Here is a 22,699-nt window from a genome sequence, read left to right as displayed (position 1 = left end):
AATAATAAAAAATATCTGGAAACCTGAGATATTCTCCTTTTCTACAAGCTTTAGAGTCTTGGAGTAAGATTCCTTTAGTTCCCCATCCTATCTCACTCTGGCAAATTAAATCTCCAAACAAGAACAAGTGAGGAACAGTCTTCTTATTGTCCAGCAGCTGGTATTTAAAATATGCTTCCTTTTGAGTCAAGATGCAACCATCCAGCTTAGTAATTACCAATAGACTGATTTGTATAAATTTGTCTAATTTCCCTCCAACAATAATTTTTGATGGCCACTGCAATTTATGTCAGCAAGCTCAAGTGTTGAACAATATGCTGTGCAAATGAATGTCTTTAAATCTTGAATCTCCCTTTAATTTTAGCGGATATCCCCAAGGTCATTCATTCTGAGGAGAAACAAAATATCTTCCTACATGCCATATAAACCATATATGATTTTATGGATACTGACAATGTCTTTATCCACTTTCACTCTGAAAGGAGTTTTCATGCATAAGATTGCTGCTTTACTTGTTTTCTTTATAGGTTTTTTTTTTTGAAACTCAGTATTTTTGAATGTAATATAATGTTCCAATTATTCCTAAGCACAAGTCCTTATTTTGAGTCAACTAAAAATCTCTGGGGTTAGATATAAATTCTCTAAACTTTTGATGGGGTCAGTTCTAAGACCCATCTAATTTTTGGCCAGCCTGATTACCTTGAGAAAGTTACAATTGCAGCATAAATTTAACTGGCATTTAGAAGTGGACTGCGTCTAAACATGGAAATTTAGCTATGGAGGAAAATTAGCCCTATATCTATCTGACCAAATTGGTACAAGACCCACTAGTTTTCATGTACTAATATACTGCAAGTGAATCTTTAATATTTCTTAATGCTCATATGTAATAATCTGGATGGAACTTTGTAAATGTAATAATTTATAATTATTTAATAATTGATGAATCCCATTCTAGAAAGAGGGATTTGACTCATTGCACTTTCTGATCAATGTGATTCTGCTCGTTTTGTACCATGAAACACACAGATATTTCCTTGCATTGTAGTGTATGCTAATACTTTAATTTTCAATTCTAGAAAATATTTACGGAACCTGGAAGTCTGCGAATGACTACAATAAACAAACTACGAGATACGTGTAGAGCAAATTTGACTGCTTCAGTATAAATGAACATTCCTTCACTTGCTCAGATACAATTTTTCTCAGGCTGCCATTGACACTTCACTAATTAGCCCCAGACTTTGTGTTCAATGGGATTTTTTTTATTTAAAAAAAAAAAGCACAAACACTTTAATTATTATGTAAATAAAATGTAATGTAGATGTAATCCCTTTTCAACAAATGGACTATATATTTTCAGACATTTTTGTAATAACAGAATACAAAACTATATAATAAAGTATATTTGAAGCTATCATTTTTTGAATTGCAACCATGTTAAGGCTCTGGACTTTAAGTAGAGATCCTTGTTTAGAAAATGAGTGCTCCACTTAATCTCTCTTTTTTTTAAGAACAGCATATCTACCTTTTCCTATTGTTTAGCTCTGCTAAATGAGATTATTTTATTTATATGCACACACACAGTTATGTTCTGAATAGTGAACTTTTGATAGAATCAAAAAAACCCAGCAGTTACACCTTACAGCAAATTAGAAAACAAATGTTTTTATGTTTCTTTCTACTTTTCTGCATGCAACTGGTAGCGAGCAAAATGCTTCATGTGAAGTTGTGCCCTGAATAATCTGCTTCATCCCAGAACTATCAACAGCTGCAGTCTCCTATGTACTCCCATGTGCTGCTAATGGTAAAGTTATTCTATCAAGAAATAACCAAGTTGTGTTCTTTTTCCTTATTCAACCTACTACTTTGTAACATTTTAGCTTGCTGTGGCATTGTGGGGGAATCTCTATGGATAAATTATAGCAAACACAAGAGCTCAGGTCCAGGTGTGACAAGGAAATTCCATACCCACTTGTTTAATGGTAAATTATTCCACCCCACCCTTTTCCAAAGGAAAAAAATCAACTATGCAAAGACTGAAGGAAGATTATTTGAAATACAAAACATGGATTAATATTTTAGGCTTATAGTTTACAACTAAGAATCTGAGGTAAGAGTGTTACCCTCCAAACTTTACAAATGTACTTCAAAATCAAAGCAGCTTTGTAATTGCTTAAAAGAACACTGAGAACATACAGAAAAGTCTTTATTAGCATTGTTACAGGCAATGCATTCATAACTGATCCTTGCAGTGTACAGTCCCAGCCAGAGTCAAAGCAAGAATTAGCAGATTGAAATTTATTGTACACATGTGCAGAAACAGGATCTCCTTTGAACTTTCAACAAGAGACTGAAATTCACTTTACCAAAAATAAAGTAACACCCATTTTCATGTAAAAAAGGGCCAGCTCCTACTAAGCTGACAGACCAAAAATATATCAAGAGTTAGCCACATTTTATTTTCACACTTTGCATATACCAAGCTTAGCATTTAAAGATTAATGATACACATCTAGGTAGAGGCAAAGTGGGAATAGCAGAGGTTGGTTGGTCAATCATTACTGTAAATGCAGTAAAACGTAGGTCAGCACAGGTTGGTAGTACCAGAAAGTGGAAATTTCCCTTTGTTAAATACAATTAATCTGAATTTAAGTGGAGTATGAAGTAACTATATCATCCTCATTTAAGTAGTTGACATAAACCATGCCAATTCAGAAAAGCATTCATAAAATTTCAGCCTGTTTCTAGATGGGCAAATATTTAACCCATTAGCAAAATTAAACAGAACTAAAGTTATCCTTTGTGCATCGTTAAATGCCACAAGATGGATTTCACATTTAGTAAAGCAGACACTGCAAGAAACAGTTGTAAGGAAAAGATTGTGCTCCCTCATAAATCTAACTGAGGAGAAGATGGGGAGGGGAATCAATTTTCTGCTTCTTGCAACTGCTGTTCTTCCATGCTGGTTTAATTCAGTGCAAATCATTAAATTGTTTGATAACCAGCATGGCTACGCTTTCGGCCAATTAAATATGCAATCAACACTATGAGGACAAGTCCAGCAAGGGCTGCACCAACTACAATAGGAATCAACATATTATTTTCATCCAGCTGACATTCTTCCACTGAAAGAAAAATAAATAAATTTAACTCAATTTTAAACAGATAAAAGAGCAAGGCAAGTACAATGTAATTCTTTCAATGGATTATTGTAATTTGTCAAAGCATCTGACTGAACCCAAATTACAAATATTATTTATTACACTAGATGTAAAAATTACCATCTGAGATAATTGTATTTGTACCACTTAGAATACAGTGGTAAAAATCTATAGATTGACATGGAGAACTAGCTTTAAGATTACAAATAGACTTCTCATATTGTGCTAGACTAGAATATGATTTGTTATAATCACTGAATAAAACAATATTGCCATAATATTAGGACAAACAAATTGTATGCCTTAGAACAATGTGTAAAACCAGCCTAGGTGTTATCTGTTTGAAAAAAAGCCATCTCCATTCAAATTAAAAAAATGCAATTTGACACTTCACTTGCCAATGATCAAATAAAATGTACAAATTTCTAATCCTCCTAGTGGTAGAAGTCCTTATCTTGTCTTTAGGCAGTTCTGCCATATAAAATAATTTATTTTGATTTTCAAAAATTGAAGTTTTCTACCTGGCCAGATTCTACTTTCCAGAAGAAACAAGGCACAGAGTTAGTTTCCAATTTGAAATGGCAAACAGATATTTTATTTACCACAAACGTGCCATTTCTTAAGAGAAAAATCAAATGACTATTAATTTCAATTCCCCATTTTGTTTTTTGTTTTTTTTAATGTAGAATTTGTCTACATGCCACGGGAATTGCAGTGTTGCCTCTTAGAACACTTTTTTCAACACTGTTTTGAAAGAACATAGGCCTAAATTGCTTAAAAATACATTTAAACAAAACATTTCAATTGCTTCTAAGGAATGCGTATTTGTAATAAGCTACAGTATGTTTTAAATCTGTATTCATAGACCTTACCTGCTCCAAATTTGAATCCTGCAACCTTGAAAGCCTGAACTTGAACATTGTATATATTGAGAGCAGCTTTGTTTGAAACCTGAATTATCTCTTCTGCCACACACTTGTAAGATTTTCCAATTGTAGCTTTTAGCGCACTTAGGCTATTGTTGGCAACACTGATATTTTTTTCTGCAAAAGATTTACAAACAATCCAAATTAAAAGCAACTTTGGTTTAAAAAACTAGTGAGAGCAAGATGTAGAACTGAACTAAAAGTGAGCAGTCAACCATTGCTACTGATGTTCTGCCCTCCATCAAACAGTAAGTTCAAAAGTGGTCTATTTATTTAGTTAGAAACCATCAAATCATGACTGACAATTTGGTCAAAGACCCTACGGCTCAAATACTTTTTTTAAAATGATTTGGTAGATCATTTGGAGAAAAGGAATAATGTACATTAGTGCTAATTTAGGAAATGTGAAAGGAATTTAATTGAGAAGTTTAAACTTTTAAAACATACTATGTATTTTTTAAACCTTTAGAATATTAACATTTTATAAAGGAATTTAATTCTTACCTGTAGCTTCAGAAGGAAGATCTGCAGTTATGTGGATGCCATGAAGAAAGTACTTCTCAGTACTTGAATTCTTAAAAAAAAAAAATTTAATGACTTATTAATTTCATTTTTCTTTAACTTAAATGCTTGCAGTTCAAATACTTTGCAGTTTTTAATTCAGAGGAAACATGCCTAATGTGAGAAGTTTGAAAAATTATATTCAAATGTCTAGTAGCAGTAATTAAAACTTTTTAGAAATATACTACAATCTGCAGATTAAGAACCTTTAGTTATCTGTTGACAGACTTTAAATTTTATTTTACAGATAATCTTTTGTAAAAGTCCACTTGTTCAGGGACTGTTCAAAGTTATCATGATGCAGAATAAGCAGTACTTAAAAATGGTCCTCCAAATACCAGCCATTGTAGCACCCTCAATCAATCACGTGATCACAATCCAAGGGCTTGGCTACTGGCTCACACTTGTGATGATTGCAGTATCCTGCTATTATCATTTGCAATCATCCTTGCCAGTTTCCCACAAGCAAAATCAATGGGGAAGCTGGCAGAGGTTGAATTTGCTCCCTCTACTTTCTTATAGTTTCTCTTTGCAGCACCCCTCCACCACCACCAACAACCCGGCCTGGTGGTGCTTATGCATGCCAGACCACTGCAAACATCCCCCATATAGTTGTACTCAGTGGAAATCACTCCTCCATTGGTCTGCTTGCAAGCTTCCCAGGATTTATGACTTCCTGCCAGCTTCCCCATTAACTTTGTCAGAAGCTGGCAGGAAGTTGTAAGTTAGTCATGTGCTTACTTAATGTGCTGTACATTGAATTATGCTTACCTGTGCAAAATTGAGAGAAATGTTGGTGCTCCCAGAACTTAAGTTTAAAGTAACTGTGCTGTTATCACACTTCCCAGAAGAAACTGCATTTGGTGGAATATTCAACACTTTTGAAAGAACAGTCTTTAAAAAAAAACATTGTGAAAGAAAGTTTGAGCTTCACACAGATGAAAAAGTAGCAATTATCGTTATGTACTATTTTAATTCAATTATATTTATCCAAACAGTAAAGAACTGTTATATATCTCACAATTATTTATATAAGGCGAATACAGCATTTTGCACCATAGTGTAGTCTGATTAAAGTTTTTTAATAATATTCACAGTTGAAAGCAATTGTTTCAACCATTCTAAGGTTACAATATAATTAAAACTTTGTTTTAAAGTTGAAAATAAACTTCTCAAAGCTATCTTATTAAGGTATACTATATGTAACACAAATATAGATACAGCAATATTATTATTTTACTTGAATACCGCCCAGAGTTGGGAAGTATGAGATGGGAAGTTTCTAAATTTAATAAAAATAAATGGAAATGAGCTATGGAAAAATGTTCTACGTGTACAGAATACATGTACAGAGAAGAACTAGAGCTAGAACTACTACTTAGAGTGATGAGGCTTTAAAAAGATGCTCTAGTTGCAAGGATCTGATCTTCTGGAAAGTCTAAAAGTATATTAAAAAGTTATATACCTTATTTTGTGCACTGTAGGTAAGATTAAGTTGCAGACCCATAGAAGCAAGTAAGCACATCCCAGATGAACCATTTACACTGTAGTGTCCAACTTCTGGTTTTAGTGAGGGTGGTACACTGGTAGTTGTAACAATAGTAGTTGAAGGTATGTGAGTTGGTAGTTGAGTAGTGATTACGGGACTAATAGTAGGACCTTTGTCTTCAGAACAAATTGTTTCTAAAAAGCAACAACTACAAATTACAAAGCTGGAACACTTTACTGAAAAATTATGAACCCCTTACTTACTTCCAATAGCCAGGAGAAATGCCTACTTAAACATTAACAGAATGCCCCAAAACAATGGATGGAACCAAAGAGCTCCTTCAACAATAATTACCAAACTGGAATTTTAAAAATGTGACAGAAAGGGAGAATCTGCTCCTTTTTTCTTTAAATGCATCTCTAAATATGCCACTCACATATAACCCCCAAGTGCATCTGCCCCAACAATACTAATTGTTTTTAAAATATGTTTTAAAGTTACATGATTCAATGAAATCAAGCACTCTACTAAGCCTGCAATGTGTACTTTTCAAAAACAATTACAAAACTGTCAAATAGTTTCAGATGAAAGTGGATAAGACTCAGAGCTAGACTTAAACTGAATAGAAATACTTAACTTAGCGTGGTTACTCTTTAGAAGAACTTACCTTTTTTACTGAGGGTGCCATTTGTAACGTATGCCTCAATTTCAACATTACTAAGAAAAACAGACACTTTTTCCGCAGTTATTGACTTGTTGCTATGGCACGTGTATTTTGTATTTAAGTCTGCTTGAATATCAGTTCTCTCCATTTCTTCTGTTAGTTCTGTAGCAAGAAACAGACAATAATTTAAGATTCTTCAGAGAATTCTATACAAGTGGAACCCAACACTATTATTTATTATACCCCATCTTCCACTCAGGGGCTCAAGTCCCTATATGCAGTGCTTTCTCCTCCTATTTTTCTACCCATAATGCAGAGAGGCTGGGCCAAGACTGCAAAAGAGTAGCCCAAAGCCACCCAGAGTGTGTTTGAAGCTCATGATGGATCAGTACCCCGAGTCTTTCTGTTCCTAATTCAAAACCTTTACCAATTACACCTCCCTGTGCAGATGATTTTGAAAACCTTAAAAATAAAACCTCTTCACTTACCTCCACCAGATGAATTGGGGAACAATAAAGAATCATTCAAGTTGAATTTGAACACCAAAGCACTGGCCACGTAGCGGGATGTTTCTTTTTTCTCAAATGTCATATTTAATGAATGTCCTTTGCCAAATCCAACTACAAGAATTTCTTCAGGCTTTAACTTGTTGCCACAGGTGCTAACATTCATTACAGAAGCCTCAGTTGGAAGTATGAAGGTTGCATTCTGAGGGACGTAAGAGATTATTTATATTTAACACCTGTAGATTTAACATGCAATCCCGATTTTAGCTCATCCTTCAACAAGCCCACAATAGTATATAACAGATTATATATTTGCGTGTAAAGGCCACAAATAATTTATAAAAGGTGATCTAACAAATACATATTTATTTTGTATCCCACCTTTATTATTTTTACACATAACTCAAGGTGACAAACATATCTACCACACTTCCCGCCTATTTTACCCCACAACAATCTTGTGAGAATATCAAGGGTAAATATAGATTTATACACAAATCTGCCAAATCTCAATCAAACTAGTAAATCAATTTTTGATAATTTTTCTATGCCCAGTATTGATAATGAGCACTTCAGACATGTAATTCCTTCATCATTCAAGATTAATACATGCCCATGTATTTGGAGCAGTTTTGACATATACATCCATTCTAGATATATACAGAATTCAGACGGTTCTTGAGCAAAACTTTTCAACCACTCCTTATCATTTAATTTTAATTTTATACTCTAAAAAGCTTTTCTTAGGAGGGGCAGAAGGAATAATTATTAGAAATGTCTACACCTTGTGCACAATTATTAGGCAAGTGAGTATTTTGATCATATAGTCCTTTGTATGCATATTTTCCAACTCCAAGCTGTATAAACTTAAATGCGTAATGGATATAAGTATATCAGGTGATGTGTATTTGTGTAATGAGGGAGGGTGTGACCTAAGGAGATCAACACCCTATATCAGTGATGGCTAATCTTTTTGCCATCACGTGCCAGGAGGGGTTCACGCATGTGTGCCCACACCCATAATTCTATGTGCCCTGTCCTGCGCATGCATGCGCGACCTCCCCTCCCCTGGCACACAATGGCCTAGTCGGCCCGTTTTTCTTTCTCACCTGGCTCCAGATCCTCTCTATGCATCTGGGGAGGGCGAAAACAGCCTTCCCCAACCCCTCAGAGGCCCTCCGGAGGCCTGAAACAGCCCGTTTTCCAACTTCCGGTTGGACAGGAAGTGACTTTTTTGCTGTCCCCAGCCTCCAGAGCCTCTCTAGGAGTCTCTGGAGGCTGGGGACAGCAAAAAACATCACTTCCTGTCCAACCGGAAGTTGGAAAACGGGCCGTTTCGGGCCTCCAAAGGGGTGGGGAAGGCTGTTTTCATCCTCCCCAGATACATAGGGAGGACCTGGAGCCAGGTAAGAAAGAAAAACGGGTTTTCCCCACCCCCCAGGCCATCCGGAGGCAGAAATCAGCCTGTTTCCCTACTTCTAGTGGGCCCAGAAGACCCGAAAATCAGCTGGCCGGCGCACACATACGCGCTAGAGCTGAGCTGGCATGCCCACTGATATGGCTACACATGCCACCTATGGCACGTGTACCATAGGTTTGTCATCACGGCCCTATATCAAGGTGTGCAAAATTATTAGGCAGCTTCTTTTCCTCAGGCAAAATGGGCTAAAAAAAGAGATTTAACTGACTCTAAAAAGTCAAAAATTGTAACAAGTCTTTCAGAGGGATGCAGCACTCTTAAAATTGCTAAGATACATATTGCAGCCTGATCACAGAACCATCAAACGTTACATTACAAATAGTCAACAGGGTTGCAAGAAATGTGTTGAGAAAAAAAGACGCACCTTCACTGCCAAAATTTGAGAAGAATCAAACATGAATCTACCAGGAACCCATTATCTTCCATATTTCAGAACTACAACCTACCTGGAGTGCCTAGAAGTACAAGGTGTTCGGTGCTCAGAGACATGGCCAAGGTAAGGAAGTCTGAAACCTGACCACCACTGAACAAGACACATAACTTGAAACGGCAAGACTGGGCCAAGAAATATCTTAAGACAGATTTTTCAAAGGTTTTATGGCCTGATGAGATGAGAGTGACTCTTCACAGACTAGATGGATGGGCCTGTGGCTGGATCAGTAACGGGCACACAGCTCCACTTTGACTCAGACACCAGCAAGGTGGAAGTGGGATACTGGTATGGGCTGGTATTATGAAAAATGAGCTAGTTGGACCTTTTTCGGTTGAAGATGGACTCAAAATCAACTCCCAAACCTACTGCCAGTTTTTAGAAGACACTTTCTTCATGGTACAGGAAAAAGTCTGCATCTTTCAAGAAGACCATGATTTTTTATGCAGGACAATACTCTATCACATGCATCGAAGTACTAGTAATGGCTAGCCAGTAAAGGCCTTAAAGGTGAAAGAATAATAACATGCCCCTCTTCCTCACCTGACCTAAATCCTATTGAGAACTTGTGGGTCCTTTTTAAATGGGAGATTTATGGTGAAGGAAAACAGTACACCTCCCTGACCAGTGTCTGAGAGGCTGTGGTTGATGTTGCACAAAAGGTTGATCATCAACAGATCAAGAAATTGACAGACTCCATAAATGGAAAGTTTATGACTGTTACTGAAAAGAAGGGTGGCTATATTGGTCACCGATTTATTTATTTTTTGAACTGTCAGAAATGTTTATTTTTAAATTTTGAGTTGTTTGTTTAGTATTCTCACTTTAACAGATGAAAATAAATGAGATGGGAAAATTTTCATTTTTCATTTAGTTGCAAAATAATTGTGCACACTAATAGTTGCCCAATAATTGTGCACATATAGATATTCTCCTAAGAAAGCCATAATCTCACTTTTACTTTCTTAAATATTCAGGTTTGAGTATTAACATTTTGGATTGACCAAGAGCACTGTAGTTGTTCAGTAATAAAATTAATCCTCCAAAATACAGCTTGCCTAATAATTTTCACACAACGTAATGCTGACTTCCAGCGAAGAAAAGGTAAACTGAAGATGATTCCACTAAAAGCAGAGCCAACAACCACAGCAGAATGAAGGGCTGGTTGGCTTTCTGAAATACCTTTCTGGATAAGGAGTGGATTTGAGATCACCTACGAATGCTTCAGAGAGCTGCTCCTAATGAGGAGACTGCAAGACAGTGGGATTCCAGTGGCTTTAGAGCTCTGGGAGATGAGGGATTAGCCGTTTTCATAAAACAGCAGTCAGTGATTTCAAAAGAACACTGAATTCCCATATTTCCTTTTCTAACCACTTTTGGAAATTGTTCGACTTCTTTTTGTTAAAATGCAAAAAGGGTGATTAGAACTTTGATTTTGGAAACAGATTGAAGTATAGATGGATTTGAAATAAGATTTTGGAAATAATTAGAAAAAGCCTTCCTGTGAGAAAATGATTTTGTTTTTAATTCTTAAAAAAAAAAAGATAGGTAAGACTTTGAAGGCTGGATGCTAGAGGAATCAAAAAGAACTAAAGATTACAGGAGAAGATTAAAGGAGAACACTTAAATCTGACTTGCAAATACAAAATGAAGCAAATATTGATATATTGAATGATATTTTTAAAGGACCCAGAAAATAACTTTAAGAATGGCTGCCTCTAGACAAAGATTGTGTTTAGAAGATGTTATGGAAAAGGAACAAGTTTTACCCTGACAAGGTGGAAACTGATCTGAAAGTGGATTAAAAAAATTACAAATGAATGTATGGTATAGTATAGGAAAGATAATAAAAGGGATGTAATAAACCAAGAGAGTGACTTGGATAATTTTCTAATAGTGATTTTAAAAAGAGACTGTTAAAAATAAAAGGAAGGAACGCAACATATTTGATCAAGGTCAAAATAGATATTATCTCTGGACTTTTAACGGACTTAATGGAAAGTCCTTAAAAGACTTTTACTGATAAGAACTGAAATAAGATGGGGTAAATTACTAAAATTGTTTACATTTCTTATAAAGCAGAAAGTTGTTTCTTTATACATTTTTCTTCTTATTTACTATGCTATTTATTTTTCTATTTTTCTTACTTTTCACTGTCTTATTCATTTCCTTTTTTTAATCTTTGCAATTGTAATTTTTAATAAAATTAGTATTAAAAAAAGAAACATCTAATGTTACTAGTGTTTTTTCTAAATAAGGAATGTAGCTGCTCACATCACATCGTATTTGCCATTTATAATGATATTTGCTTTGGTTATTAAGGAATTTAACAGAATTACAAGTTAAATGTGGAACTAAGATGGATTTCTAGTAAAGGAAAGGAGTACTTTTTGTACAAATAATAAAAGAGCAATATATAACATCTTGGATGGGTAGGATTTATACTAATAAAATGTTTCAGAACCCTGTAGCGATTTGAAAATAGTGTTAACAGTATAGATACTTTATGGTTGAAACTAGGATAGGAAAAATTCAGAGTCAAATCCTCATTTAGTTCACTTTGGACCAACTTTCTTCCTTTGCAATTTCTGTGTGAATAAAATGAGAAGGAACTAAATTCCTTCAATTCCATGGACTCAGTAATTAATGGCTTGAAAACAACACTGCCAATACAGTACACAAACTTAATAAAACTATTGTGCAAACACATATTTGGAGTACTGCTTTAACTGCCACACTCAATAAGAGTAATAATATACTGTATTACTAAACATGTTCTGTATATAGATAGGACAACAAAAAGCTTAAGTGTCAAAGCAGCTTCTCTACAAAAATGTAATATTTGTTTTAGTTTATAAACAATATACTTAAGAAAAGACTGGAAAATGTAGATGAAAGTATACCCTGTCCAATCCTCAATTCCAAAATACAGGAACAACAGAATTCAAAGGTATCTACTGAAACAAAATGTTGGGAAATTTAGGGCAGTAAAAAGTATTGCCTTATGTAGATTTGAAACCATGGTTTGCTGCCATCAGATCTGGTGTTGGCCATATATTTAGATGGCTTTCAAAACTATTGGACAACTTGGAGGATTGATCTGTCAGTGTCTATTAGTCTCTGTGTAGCCTCAAACTATGTTTCTTATTACTACCTACTTTGCTGTTTTGCAAAGGCACTTAAATTGCCCAGGTTAGTTGCCCATGGTAACTAACATAACCTTTTTTTTTTACAGTTTAACACCATGCATACAGTATAAATTACCTGCACTGATTCACTGCAAGTATTAATTTTATCTTTCAGCAGTGATTTATTTTTTGAATTCTTTAACTTAATATTTAAAATATAACACAAAATAGGCTGAACATATGCATGCAAAGGGAGCTGTGAATATCTGTCTTCAAGAAAACCATGCAATTTTCCTGGCAGGATTTTTGGAAGTGGCTTGCCATTGCATTCTTCTTCTAGGGCTAAAAGAATGACTGGCCTAACCTGACCCAACTGATTTCATGCCTAAGCGGGACTACAAGAACCAGGCTAGAAACTGGGTGATCTAGGTCCACTCTAGACATGAAGTCACTGGTTGATGTTGGCCCAACTATTATATCAAACTGGTTTTCACATATAAAGTACGTGTTTCACAAAGTTTGCTATCATACAATCTAAAAAGCAGAAGAGGGTTAGTACAGATAGTCTTCCATTTCTGACCAATCATTTAATGTTGTAAAGTTACAACAGCCTCAGAAAGGGTTTTCTTTTTTTAACAGCTTGCAAAGCATTTCTGAAGGTCACAATCACACGACCGCATTTCACGCACTTGGCAACTGGCTCACATTCATCACCATTTGCCCATTGCCCTGTAATCATATGATCACCATTTGCCATTCTCTTTGCCAGTTTCCCCAAAAGTTATTGGGGAATCTGGAAGAGCCGGCTGCAAGGGGAGGGGACAGAAGGGTGCTGAAAAACTCAATGGGACTGAGGAAGGAATGCATGGAGCTCTGTGCATGAAGGGGAACTGAAATCCTTTCATGGGCTGCAGGACCATTTCTGAAGTTCCCTGAAGGATTCCTCCTCCATGCAGGGGGGAAATCCTTCAGCAGGCTGCAAGATCAGACCTGACATCCTCCAGCAGGCAGCTCTTTCACTCCATCTGTGGTTGTAAGTTGAGGACTACCTGTACCAAGACAGAGTGCTCTAACGACATGCATTGTTAGTATCCCTTTAAATTTCAGTAGTTTCACCTGTTTTTTACTACTCTTTGTGACGAACTCCACTGTGAACCTCATGGAGAAATTGGCGGATAGGCATAGTTTTCCTTCTGAATCTTTCACTTGAAATGACGCTGCTGTTTGTAAAAACCCTATAAATATATAAAAAAAGACAAACAAAGCAGTGATTACAATTATCTTAAAGAGCTGTAACTTGAGATTCAATATAGTACAAATACATTCAGAAGATCTTCATGCTTTATAAAGTTCTTGTTTGTACAAGTGATCTAAGCCCTTTATTATATAAGAAAAACCTAGTCAGGATTCTAACTTATGTAGAGCTCTTATGTACATAGAAAGTGATTTAAGAATGAATGCATTCATCCTACCCTGTTTACATACAATTGCCTTATGAAGCTTAGTATTTAAGAACGATCTGTGTTCAATATTCATCTATACCTCTTTTATTGTATATGGAACAAGTTCACAAAGATTAAACATACTGAAGAGGCAGTAAGAATCAAAGCAAGACGATTAATTTGAGAGTAGTTGATTTCTTTTTGTTAACAAAGTTTCTACAGCATAATTTGTATAGAGAACTCTTAACATACTGGTTAAAATACTATTTCAAAATTACCCAACTAATACCGGTACACTATTCCCTCTCCCTCCCATGTTAATGTTCCTTCAGATTTTAAAAATGAGATAACATTAATTCTTGAGGGGGAGGGGTTCTTGATGCCAAAAGCACTACCTTACAAACTTGTGCATATTAATTCTGCCTGGCAGGAGACAAAGTTTTAAAAGCAAGTAATATTAACTTCATCTCTTAGCTACACTTCATTAACAAGATTCCTGTTATTACAGTACAAGCTGTTGTCAACAGCAACTGTACAAACTATCACCCATAAGAGCTAATGATTCACTCAATGACAGTGTAATTTGTATATGACAATTCTTCAAAGACTTGCATTTTTAAAATGCTGTACTCCTTGTGCATTGAATTCTCAAGAGACAACGTCCCTGTAATATCATTTTCCTACCTTAAACTTACAATTAGTAATTTTGTATACACAATCATACACATGTATAGCATTTTTCTACAGTAGAGTGTAGGGTAGGACAAAATGAGATTGCCATTACCGTTACAATACAGCTGCACATTTTTCTTGTGTGTGCACTATTCCTACTTGAAGAAATAGTCCTTCATATATATATAATGTGGCAAAAGCTCTTTTGTGTCAGTGTTTTATCCAAGCTTCATACAGAATGCATAATGAATACCAACACAAGTTATTTGAAAGGGTACAAACAGGAACAAGAACAGATTATGCTATTAACAATACAGCACTTTAGAATATTGTAGAATTTTCTGGCACTATTGTCCTTATAGCTTTTTACAAATTGTTTAAAATTGCTTCTAATATTCTAGTGAGACTTCCTTCAATCTGAAAACCTAATGAACGTGAGAACTAGGATGGGGGAGCTATGGATTATATTTAGGAGAAGAAAAAAGTACATTTTCAGCATTTAGGGTACTAACAAATCTTCCTTTGAAAACTGCTTTGCCCTAAGGAGAACTGGTAGCTCAAAACAAGATTTTTGGGAGATTAATTAATCTGCTTGTGCCATCTAGATCAACTCTTCAAACTACCTGCAAATAGCTATAACTACAGAGTTATTTTTACAGGGGTCAGTACTAGCTTCAATACTAGGATTATACAGTCTGTATTCTCAGTCTGACCTCTGTACTTGGAGAGAGAGGGAAAAATATTTACCTGATTAAGTTTCCTTCCCTATAAATAATTTAGTTGTGAACTTAAATTTTCTAACACTCCCAGCTAGGAACAGCTGAGGCTATTGCAACCAAAGCAATACACTGGTTTAAATAATTGCAGACTGAGTTGCTGAATGGTGCAGATACTGTAAGCGATGATTGTCTCATTTTAAAAAATAGAAGGGGCGATGTGCCTAGTGAATATTGCATAAGGCCTAAAGAAGGCTTCCCTCTTCTCCCACTTGGAATCATAATATTGCACAACTTTGGGCATCCATGTATATGAAGCCTTACTGAAGAAGTTCAAAAGCCATGGTAAAATTAGAGTAGAGTCAAGATCAGTCTTTTCCACAATGCTCAGAATTATTTAAAAGTGTAATAATAGAATATTAGCCACAATGTGCATCTCAGGTCAAGAAGTACTTCTTAACTACGTTTCAAGAGGAGACTGAAGTGAATAATCACCAGACTCAGAGATCTTATTACAACAAAATATATCTCTTGTTCATAAACATGGCTAAATAAACACAAGCTGTCAATAAAAGATGCAGAAAAGCAATGTTTAAAAACATTAAGACAAAACAAAATAGTTCTTCAAAATAGGAATTTGAGCAAAGAAAACATCAGGACGTGTGCTGAAAAAACTAGCATAGAAACTGAATGCTTTGCTTCTCACTGCTGAGGTCATAGGATAGATAGTAATATATCAGGCATACAAAATATCACAAATGTAGTGGGAGCACTGTTGACAGTGACTGAAAAGGGAAAGGACTGTAGATTCACACTGGAGAGCTGGACGGCAATATCAACACTCTCTGCAGCTGCTGTTAGAACTATATTCCACGCCTTGAATCATTAGACCTAATTAGATCTGACTGGTAAATTATAATGTAATATGTAAATTTATTGTAAGACTTTATCTGGAGTATTGCGCTCAATCCTGGTCAATGAATTTTAAAGATGTTATTACTGAATTGGAAAAGATATAGTAAAAGTCAAAACAAAATGGGGAGTTGAAGATCTGCTATGACAACAGGCTACAGCAATTCATTTATGTATGGCACAAATAATGTTGTCAAATAAAATCCCCCTCCCCAACCCCGACTGGAGTTTCTCTGTATGAAGATGTTCTCCTATCCTCACCTCAGCAAAAAAAATGTGTATAATTAAACTGAAATCTGCTATCGGCAAATTATTGGTGACAATTTTGATGACTAAATGGATTGGATATATTTGTGGAAGAGAAGGCTCTCAAGTAGCTACTAATATTGATGAATATTTATTTCCTCTTACGTCATAGGCAGCATGTTTTATTTACTGCCTGCTGATAAGGGAAGGATATCACCAACTCGTCCATATATCTCAAATGCATCAAATTGATTACTGATATGAAATGCTATACTAGATGGGCAGATGGTTTGCTCCACAATTTTCTCAATTTCCCTCCCTTCTTCTGTTCATTATTTCTCCTATTGCCATGTTTTCTTTCTTCCTTTTTTCTATCCAGCTATTTCCTAATCCCTCTCTGTATTTTCCCCATTTTGCTATTTCCCTTGAAAAGGGCTATGGTAACAAGAGCCTTGGTAGTACAGGGGTTTAAGGCACCCTGTTATTAAGCTGGTTATTAAGACCAGCTGCCTGCAATTACTGCAGGGTTCGAATCTCGCCAAGGCTCAAAGTTGACTCAGCCTTCCATCCTTTCTAAGGTAGGTGAAATGAGGACCCAGTTTGTGGGGGCAATAAGCTGACTTTGTATAAATATACAAAAGGATGAAGGCTATTGCTGAGCACATTGTAAGCCGCCCTGAGCCTTCGGAGAAGGGCGGCATATAAATCAAATTTAAAAAAACATATATACATATAGTTTATGAAGAGGAAAAAGTTGATATGATAGTTATTTTTTTTAAAAAAAGGCATCTAATTTTACAATTATAAATCAGTAGTAACTCTTAACTGGCATTATTTGTACTGGTACTTCTCTTTTTTCAGGTCTAGCTTCTAGATACTATACAAATTTTCATATAATGTAGCACCCTTTTTTTCTTTTTAAAAAAGTGGCTACAAATAACTTTATAGTGCTACCGAATAAGATTTTCCTAACATTAAAAAAGTCTGACATCAGATTATATGCAGGATTTATTATACCCTGTTACTTGTCCCTTTGTCCAAATTAACTGGGTTTGTAGTATCTCAACACTGGAATGCATCTTATTCCAGTGCATGTAGCCCATGTAAGTGTTAAAATGTGTGCAACTTAGATCCAAATTACAGTAGAAGTATTGTCTCCTCTGCCCTTCCTTCTGCTTTTGGATATACATATTATCAAACCTACATCTAAGCAAAACTACATTTTATGGGGCAGCAACTGCTTCCTATCAGAAAAGATACACATTGCACCCCAGCATCTTCTGAATACGCCAAATACGTTGATTTCTGTTATGATTTTGTTCACTATTTAAAAATGGAAGAAGGGGGAAGGCTAGTTTCTTACAAAAGAGTATTCTGTCTTAGATTTGGGATTTTAAAAAGACCTAAAGACAAGATATTTACAATAGTAAAACCTGACATTTAGGATTATCAAATGAAGATAATTCTTCCATCTTCATAGTCAGCCACACAGGGTTTGTAGGGCAAACTAGTATCAATGTATCAATCTTGCAGGCTAACATGGATTAAAACCAGGATGAAGCAGTTTTGATTCACACCTTACCTTCTATCAAAGCTCTGTTCCTTGCTCATACTTACTTCTTCCTATAAAGGGGGAATGGCAGTTCTGAATGCTACTAGTTTGTCACCTCTTTTTTCACTGAGGGAAGATGCATACCAGATGAAGCCCAGAAAAAATTATATTACTACAGTACTGGATAAGGTTCCAAATGAAATCAAATAAGTTCTAATTCCAGACCTGTTAGCTCACTGAATAAGTGGTGAGCTGGATTCTGCCTATTGACCAAATCCAATCTTCCACCCCATAGTTCTCAGCATAAGCAGTAAAAATATAATACTGAAATGCTGTTCAAGTAGATCCCAACCCCATTAGAGTATGCAACCTTAAAAAAACAAAAGTGGTATTTATCTTAAAGTAGCCTATTTCATTTACTGGAAAAATTGAAGCCACTTTAATAGGATACAACATCCATTTTCATTACTTAATAGGACTAATATTATAAAGGTACTGGAAAATTAAGATTAGGGAGCAACTGTGTAATTGTCCCCAAAAGGAAAGAGCAGAAGAGTAAAGTTGTAATCTAGTTCTACTCCTAAGTAAATCGTATAATCGTATTATACTGTCATGCCTATATAATTCTGTCCTGGTTCTGTCAAAACACAGAGTATTTTATGGGGTCAAGTGGGTCTTGAGAATAGCACATGTGAGCACAAGAACATAGGGAAAGTTAAAACAAAAAACAGGCATTTCCTGTGTAAAGTCTATAGTTTTCTTAAATATAAAGCCACTTTATTCCTTCAATTCTTTCTGTCCTATTTGATCTCTAAAAGCCCTATGTCTCATTTTAAGTTACAACAGTGCCCTCATCAGTTGAGCTCATAGGCAGATGCAAAGACCTTACTACAAATGGTGGAGAATCCAGTCCATTATTTATTAGAAATCTGGAATTGAACCAGGTCAACCAAACATATATTTTTCGTATAAAAACTGTGTCATTTTCAAAGTAGAATTTAAAAAACATTACCTAGTTGTATACACAGCAATTATATGGAAAAATTGCAACTGACTACAATGTATTATTGTATCTTTGTGTCTGATTACTAATACTGTTATATTTCCTGGAATCCAACTGGATTGGGAAGTAAACTGCATAAATTAATAAATACATTTCTATAGAGAATAACATTGGATTAGTAGTTTAATTTTGAAACTTTTGTGGCTATGAAAGTCACATATCATGGCAATAAATTGCAATTTCCAGCCAATAGAGTTCTAGTTCAATTTTCATGCCGGATTAGCTTTTTTAAAAGTCAAAAACAACTCTGAAAGAGAATTTTATTTGCATGCTTTTAAAAGAAGGTATAGAAATATTTTATTTCTATAAGGCATAATAGGTAACAAATTGGCTTTCAAACAGAGTATCAAATACAAAACCAAATTCAGAGTCATATTTACAAGTTTATCTTTTAAAATTCTAGTTTTGCAGTGCCTAAACATATAGATAACAAGAACATTTTCATCTTTGCTGATGATAAACAGGGAAGACTGACTTCACTAATTAAACAATGTCCTTTTGTTTTCCTAATCTGCTTCAATGTCACTAAAACATTGTAAACCAAATTATTCATAGATTCAACTCAGATAAAGTAAAGGTATGTTGGCATTGGAAAGCTATATTTATGAAATACTTAAGCTCAAAAAGATATTGACTTCATTTTTTTCCCTGCATAACTCTTGAAAACATAAATCATAAGCAATGAAATAAGACATATTTTCAAAGCAAGAAAGAATGAGGTAACATTTGCTCTGTGTCAAATTTTAAAGAATTTTTTTAATCCATCTCATTTACAGAACCACAATGAAACCAGCCACTATTAAATCAATAGTTTTTATGGGTATTCTTTAATATTTTCCTTACAAGCTAAGAAATTGTGTATTATCTAGACCAGGGGTGGGCAAATGTGGCTCTTTTACAACTTGTGGACTTCAACTCCCAGAATTCCTGAGACAGCCAAGGAATTCTGGGAGTTGAAGTCCACAGGTTGTAAAAGAGCTACATTTGCCCACCCCTGATCTAGACTATTGTAGGCCAGTCTGAGGGAGAACATACAAGGCTGGATTACCACAGAATTTTCTTCAACTTGGCCAACCACAGCTACAGTACAATATGCCAAGCCTCAGGCCTTATATACACAAGCCTAAAGGCTTACACCCACAAAGCAGAAGCTCTATCAGAAGCACTACTTGTTTTGCCTGGACAAGCCAACAACTGACTTGTCAAAGCAAAGCTCTTATTGCTTGTGAAGCCAAAGTGTGGATAGCTTTCATTACATGCTCCTCTTCTGCCCTGGCAACTTGACAAGGTCAGGATTATTTACAATTGCTGCTCTAAAAGAATACATATCTCAATCCCGAATACAGAAGAAATGAGTCTTAAGATACACTCTAAATTTGAATAATTCTGTAAAATTAAACTTTATTTAAAGATTTTGAATATAGTGTTTTATTATTTCAGGTAAAATATTTTATGTTATAAAATTGTGCTGTTCTATTGGCCTCTAGATTAACACTTTATTAAAGATATGTGGTTTATTTCTCACAAAAGTAAATGAATGAATTCATTAGTTTTATTCATATGGGGGTATCACAGATTTATAACTCTCCAAGGTCACAAGTCTGAGAATCTTTGGTGTAAATACAGTTCAATAATATTTACTCAAGTTTGTATAGGAACATACCCTATCATAAACATTGTAGAATCACAGTAAGTATACTGGAAACAAATACTGACATAGGGAAAAATAAAAAAAAACCCTTGTAATTTGGATCAATGGTAGCAGATTACATGATTCTACAAAGAATCACACCTAGTTTTCACAAAGTAAGGTAAAGAATACCTGGATATAGAACCAACTGAACCTTACCTGTATAATCAACCATGTGAAAAATTTGGGTTCTTTAAATGATCACAAAGACAGAACATTTAGAAGAAGTACAAATCCAGAAACTTCAGAGGAGGAAAAAAAGAATCAACCATTCTTTGTGGGGAGCAAGAGTTCTGCTGTCATATGCTAAATAAGCCATGTTTAAATGACACAGCAAAATATTTTAAAATGGTTTGTTTTACTTAGAAAATACATAAGAAAAACCACAGGGAATTTCCTCAAGGATAAGATGTTTACCATCTACATACATCTGTAAACCTGGCAGTAGTTTGCCTAACACCAACAGCGTGTTGCCCTTTGAGCAGGGAGAAGTTACAGCCTTCTTGTACAAAACTGCTGCCTTAAGCTATTATTCCCTAATGAGTAAAATTAACTCATTTTTCTCTCTCTCTGAATATAGTTGGGAAGGATTTAGCGCTGATCTTTTCAACTCTCACCTCTTATTTTCCGTAGTACAAGCTTTGAACACCGAGCCAGCATAAGTTAACACCTATGGCCCACAATCTACCTCTGCAGTTCTAAGAAGTACAGAGTAAGTCAAAATATTGGAGCAGAGCATCTCAGCAGCCGAATATAATTGGGAGGAGAATACAGCAACCAACTCCGCCAAGGAAGAAGGAAAAAAAAAAAATGAGGCCTCCAGCTTTAAAATTTCCCAATTATCCAGCATAATGGAAGGTGGAAGAGCAGCCTATTTTACATTACAGTGCCCCAAAAGGGCATGAAAAGAAAAAAGGACAAAAAAAAAAAAGGAGAAAGCAATTAGTCATTTCCTCCAAATGCTGACTAGAGGCTGGGAAAAGGCAAATCCAAAGCGCTCGGATGCATTTCAGGAAGAAGAAAAGGAAGAAAGGAAAAGCACTGATTTCACTACTCCAAGCATTGCGAAAGGACACCAGAGCGCAAAAAGGAGGCCGAGGCTGCCTAGCAGCCGCTCCGTCTTTATCACGCATTCTTTAATGGGCAGTTTAAACAGCCGATCCGGTTCGGAGGCTCTTATCAACCCGGATCAACGCTGAGCAGAAGCGGCGGATATATGTGAGCGGGGAGGGAGAGCAAGCAGGGAAAAAGGAAACCGCTTTCTCCGCCATCCTTTCACCTTCTCCGAAAGGCAGCCAACGGAACCGCCTCGCCAAGCAAGGAGGCGGCCAACCTACCGAGGAGAGGCCGCCCTACTTTCCCCTTTGGCCGCCCTGCTAAACCGGCCCCCCGGGGAAGGTTGGAGGGTGGGGTGTGAGGAGGAAGGGAGTTCGTCCAGTTCCCTCACGGGAAGGGCCAGGCGAGTCCAAGCGCTGCGCAGGAAGCCGGGAGGCTTTCCCTGCGGGCCTTCGCCGTGAGGGAAGACGAACGGCCCACAATCGCCCTGCGAGGTCGGGGGGGGGGGAAAGCAGAAACCGCCCCCGGTCACACTCACCGAGCAGGGCAGCCACCAAGAGGAAACCCACCGCACTTCGGCCCGCCATGACGGAGCGCTTCTCCGAGAAAGAAGGGAGGACGCGAAAGAAGAGGAGCGCCGCAACGAAGCTGCCAGCAACCACACGGGACGCCGGAGAGCCGAGACCCAACGCAGCGGTGAAAAACGTTCAGGGGCGCGGTCACATGACCCGGGACTTCAGCCCCACCCCCGCCCCTCCGTCGTTATTGCCCTCGCTGTCACCTGATTCCAATTAAGACCACGCCTCCTTGTTATTTATTTATTTTAAAAAAGGGGGGGAGGGGGAGAAGGGTAGGCACGAGAATCCAGCCCTCGCGAGAATTACCGTCAAAGCAAAACGGGGCAAGCGCGAGAGAGAGCAGTTCGCCTACCTCAGGGGTGGGCAACTGTGGCCCTTTTACAACCTGTGGACTTCAACTCCCAGAATTCCTGAGGCAGCTTGG

At 36.4% G+C, this 22,699-nt stretch overlaps 2 protein-coding genes across 3 annotated transcripts in view; one reads left to right on the top strand and one right to left on the bottom strand.

Moving 5' to 3' along the window:
* The window catches only part of GRTP1 (growth hormone regulated TBC protein 1), a 34,809-nt gene extending 33,435 nt beyond the window's left edge, over nt 1-1,374 (top strand). For both annotated transcript variants that reach the window (XM_070943188.1, XM_070943189.1), the window contains exon 8: nt 1,080-1,374. In XM_070943188.1, the coding sequence (XP_070799289.1) occupies nt 1,080-1,169 (90 nt within the window). In that variant the 3' untranslated portion in view covers nt 1,170-1,374. The remainder of the gene's footprint in view (nt 1-1,079) is intronic.
* Nucleotides 1,375-2,196: 822 nt separating this feature from the next.
* LAMP1 (lysosomal associated membrane protein 1) lies at nt 2,197-22,431 on the bottom strand. Its single transcript, XM_070943187.1, has 9 exons — nt 22,236-22,431; nt 13,465-13,583; nt 7,293-7,512; nt 6,808-6,966; nt 6,117-6,334; nt 5,423-5,545; nt 4,595-4,664; nt 4,037-4,207; nt 2,197-3,128 (listed from the first exon to the last, which is right to left on the bottom strand). The coding sequence occupies exons 1-9, from the start codon at nt 22,282-22,284 to the stop codon at nt 2,989-2,991; spliced, it is 1,269 nt and encodes a 422-aa protein (XP_070799288.1). The 5' UTR covers nt 22,285-22,431; the 3' UTR covers nt 2,197-2,988.
* Between the last annotated feature and the right edge of the window lie 268 nt (nt 22,432-22,699).

This window comes from Pituophis catenifer, unplaced genomic scaffold, assembly GCF_029215685.1.
Source record: "Pituophis catenifer annectens isolate HBS135680 unplaced genomic scaffold, rPitCat1.0.hap2 SCAF_4, whole genome shotgun sequence".
In the NCBI taxonomy this organism is placed as follows: Eukaryota; Metazoa; Chordata; class Lepidosauria; order Squamata; family Colubridae; genus Pituophis; species Pituophis catenifer.
The sequence above is the reverse complement of the archived record's forward strand: the minus strand, read 5'-3'. Positions and strand labels throughout refer to the sequence as shown.

Bases quoted from the DNA above. Each gene is read 5' to 3' on its own strand.
- LAMP1 (XM_070943187.1), bottom strand. From the start codon at position 22,284: ATGGCGGGCCGAAGTGCGGTGGGTTTCCTCTTGGTGGCTGCCCTGCTC. The intron at 7,513-13,464 runs GTGAAACTACTG...TACGTCCCTCAG, and splicing joins CAAAGAGTAGTAAAAAACAG to AATGCAACCTTCATACTTCC. The intron at 6,967-7,292 runs GTAAGTGAAGAG...TTCTTGCTACAG, and splicing joins CCCCAATTCATCTGGTGGAG to AACTAACAGAAGAAATGGAG.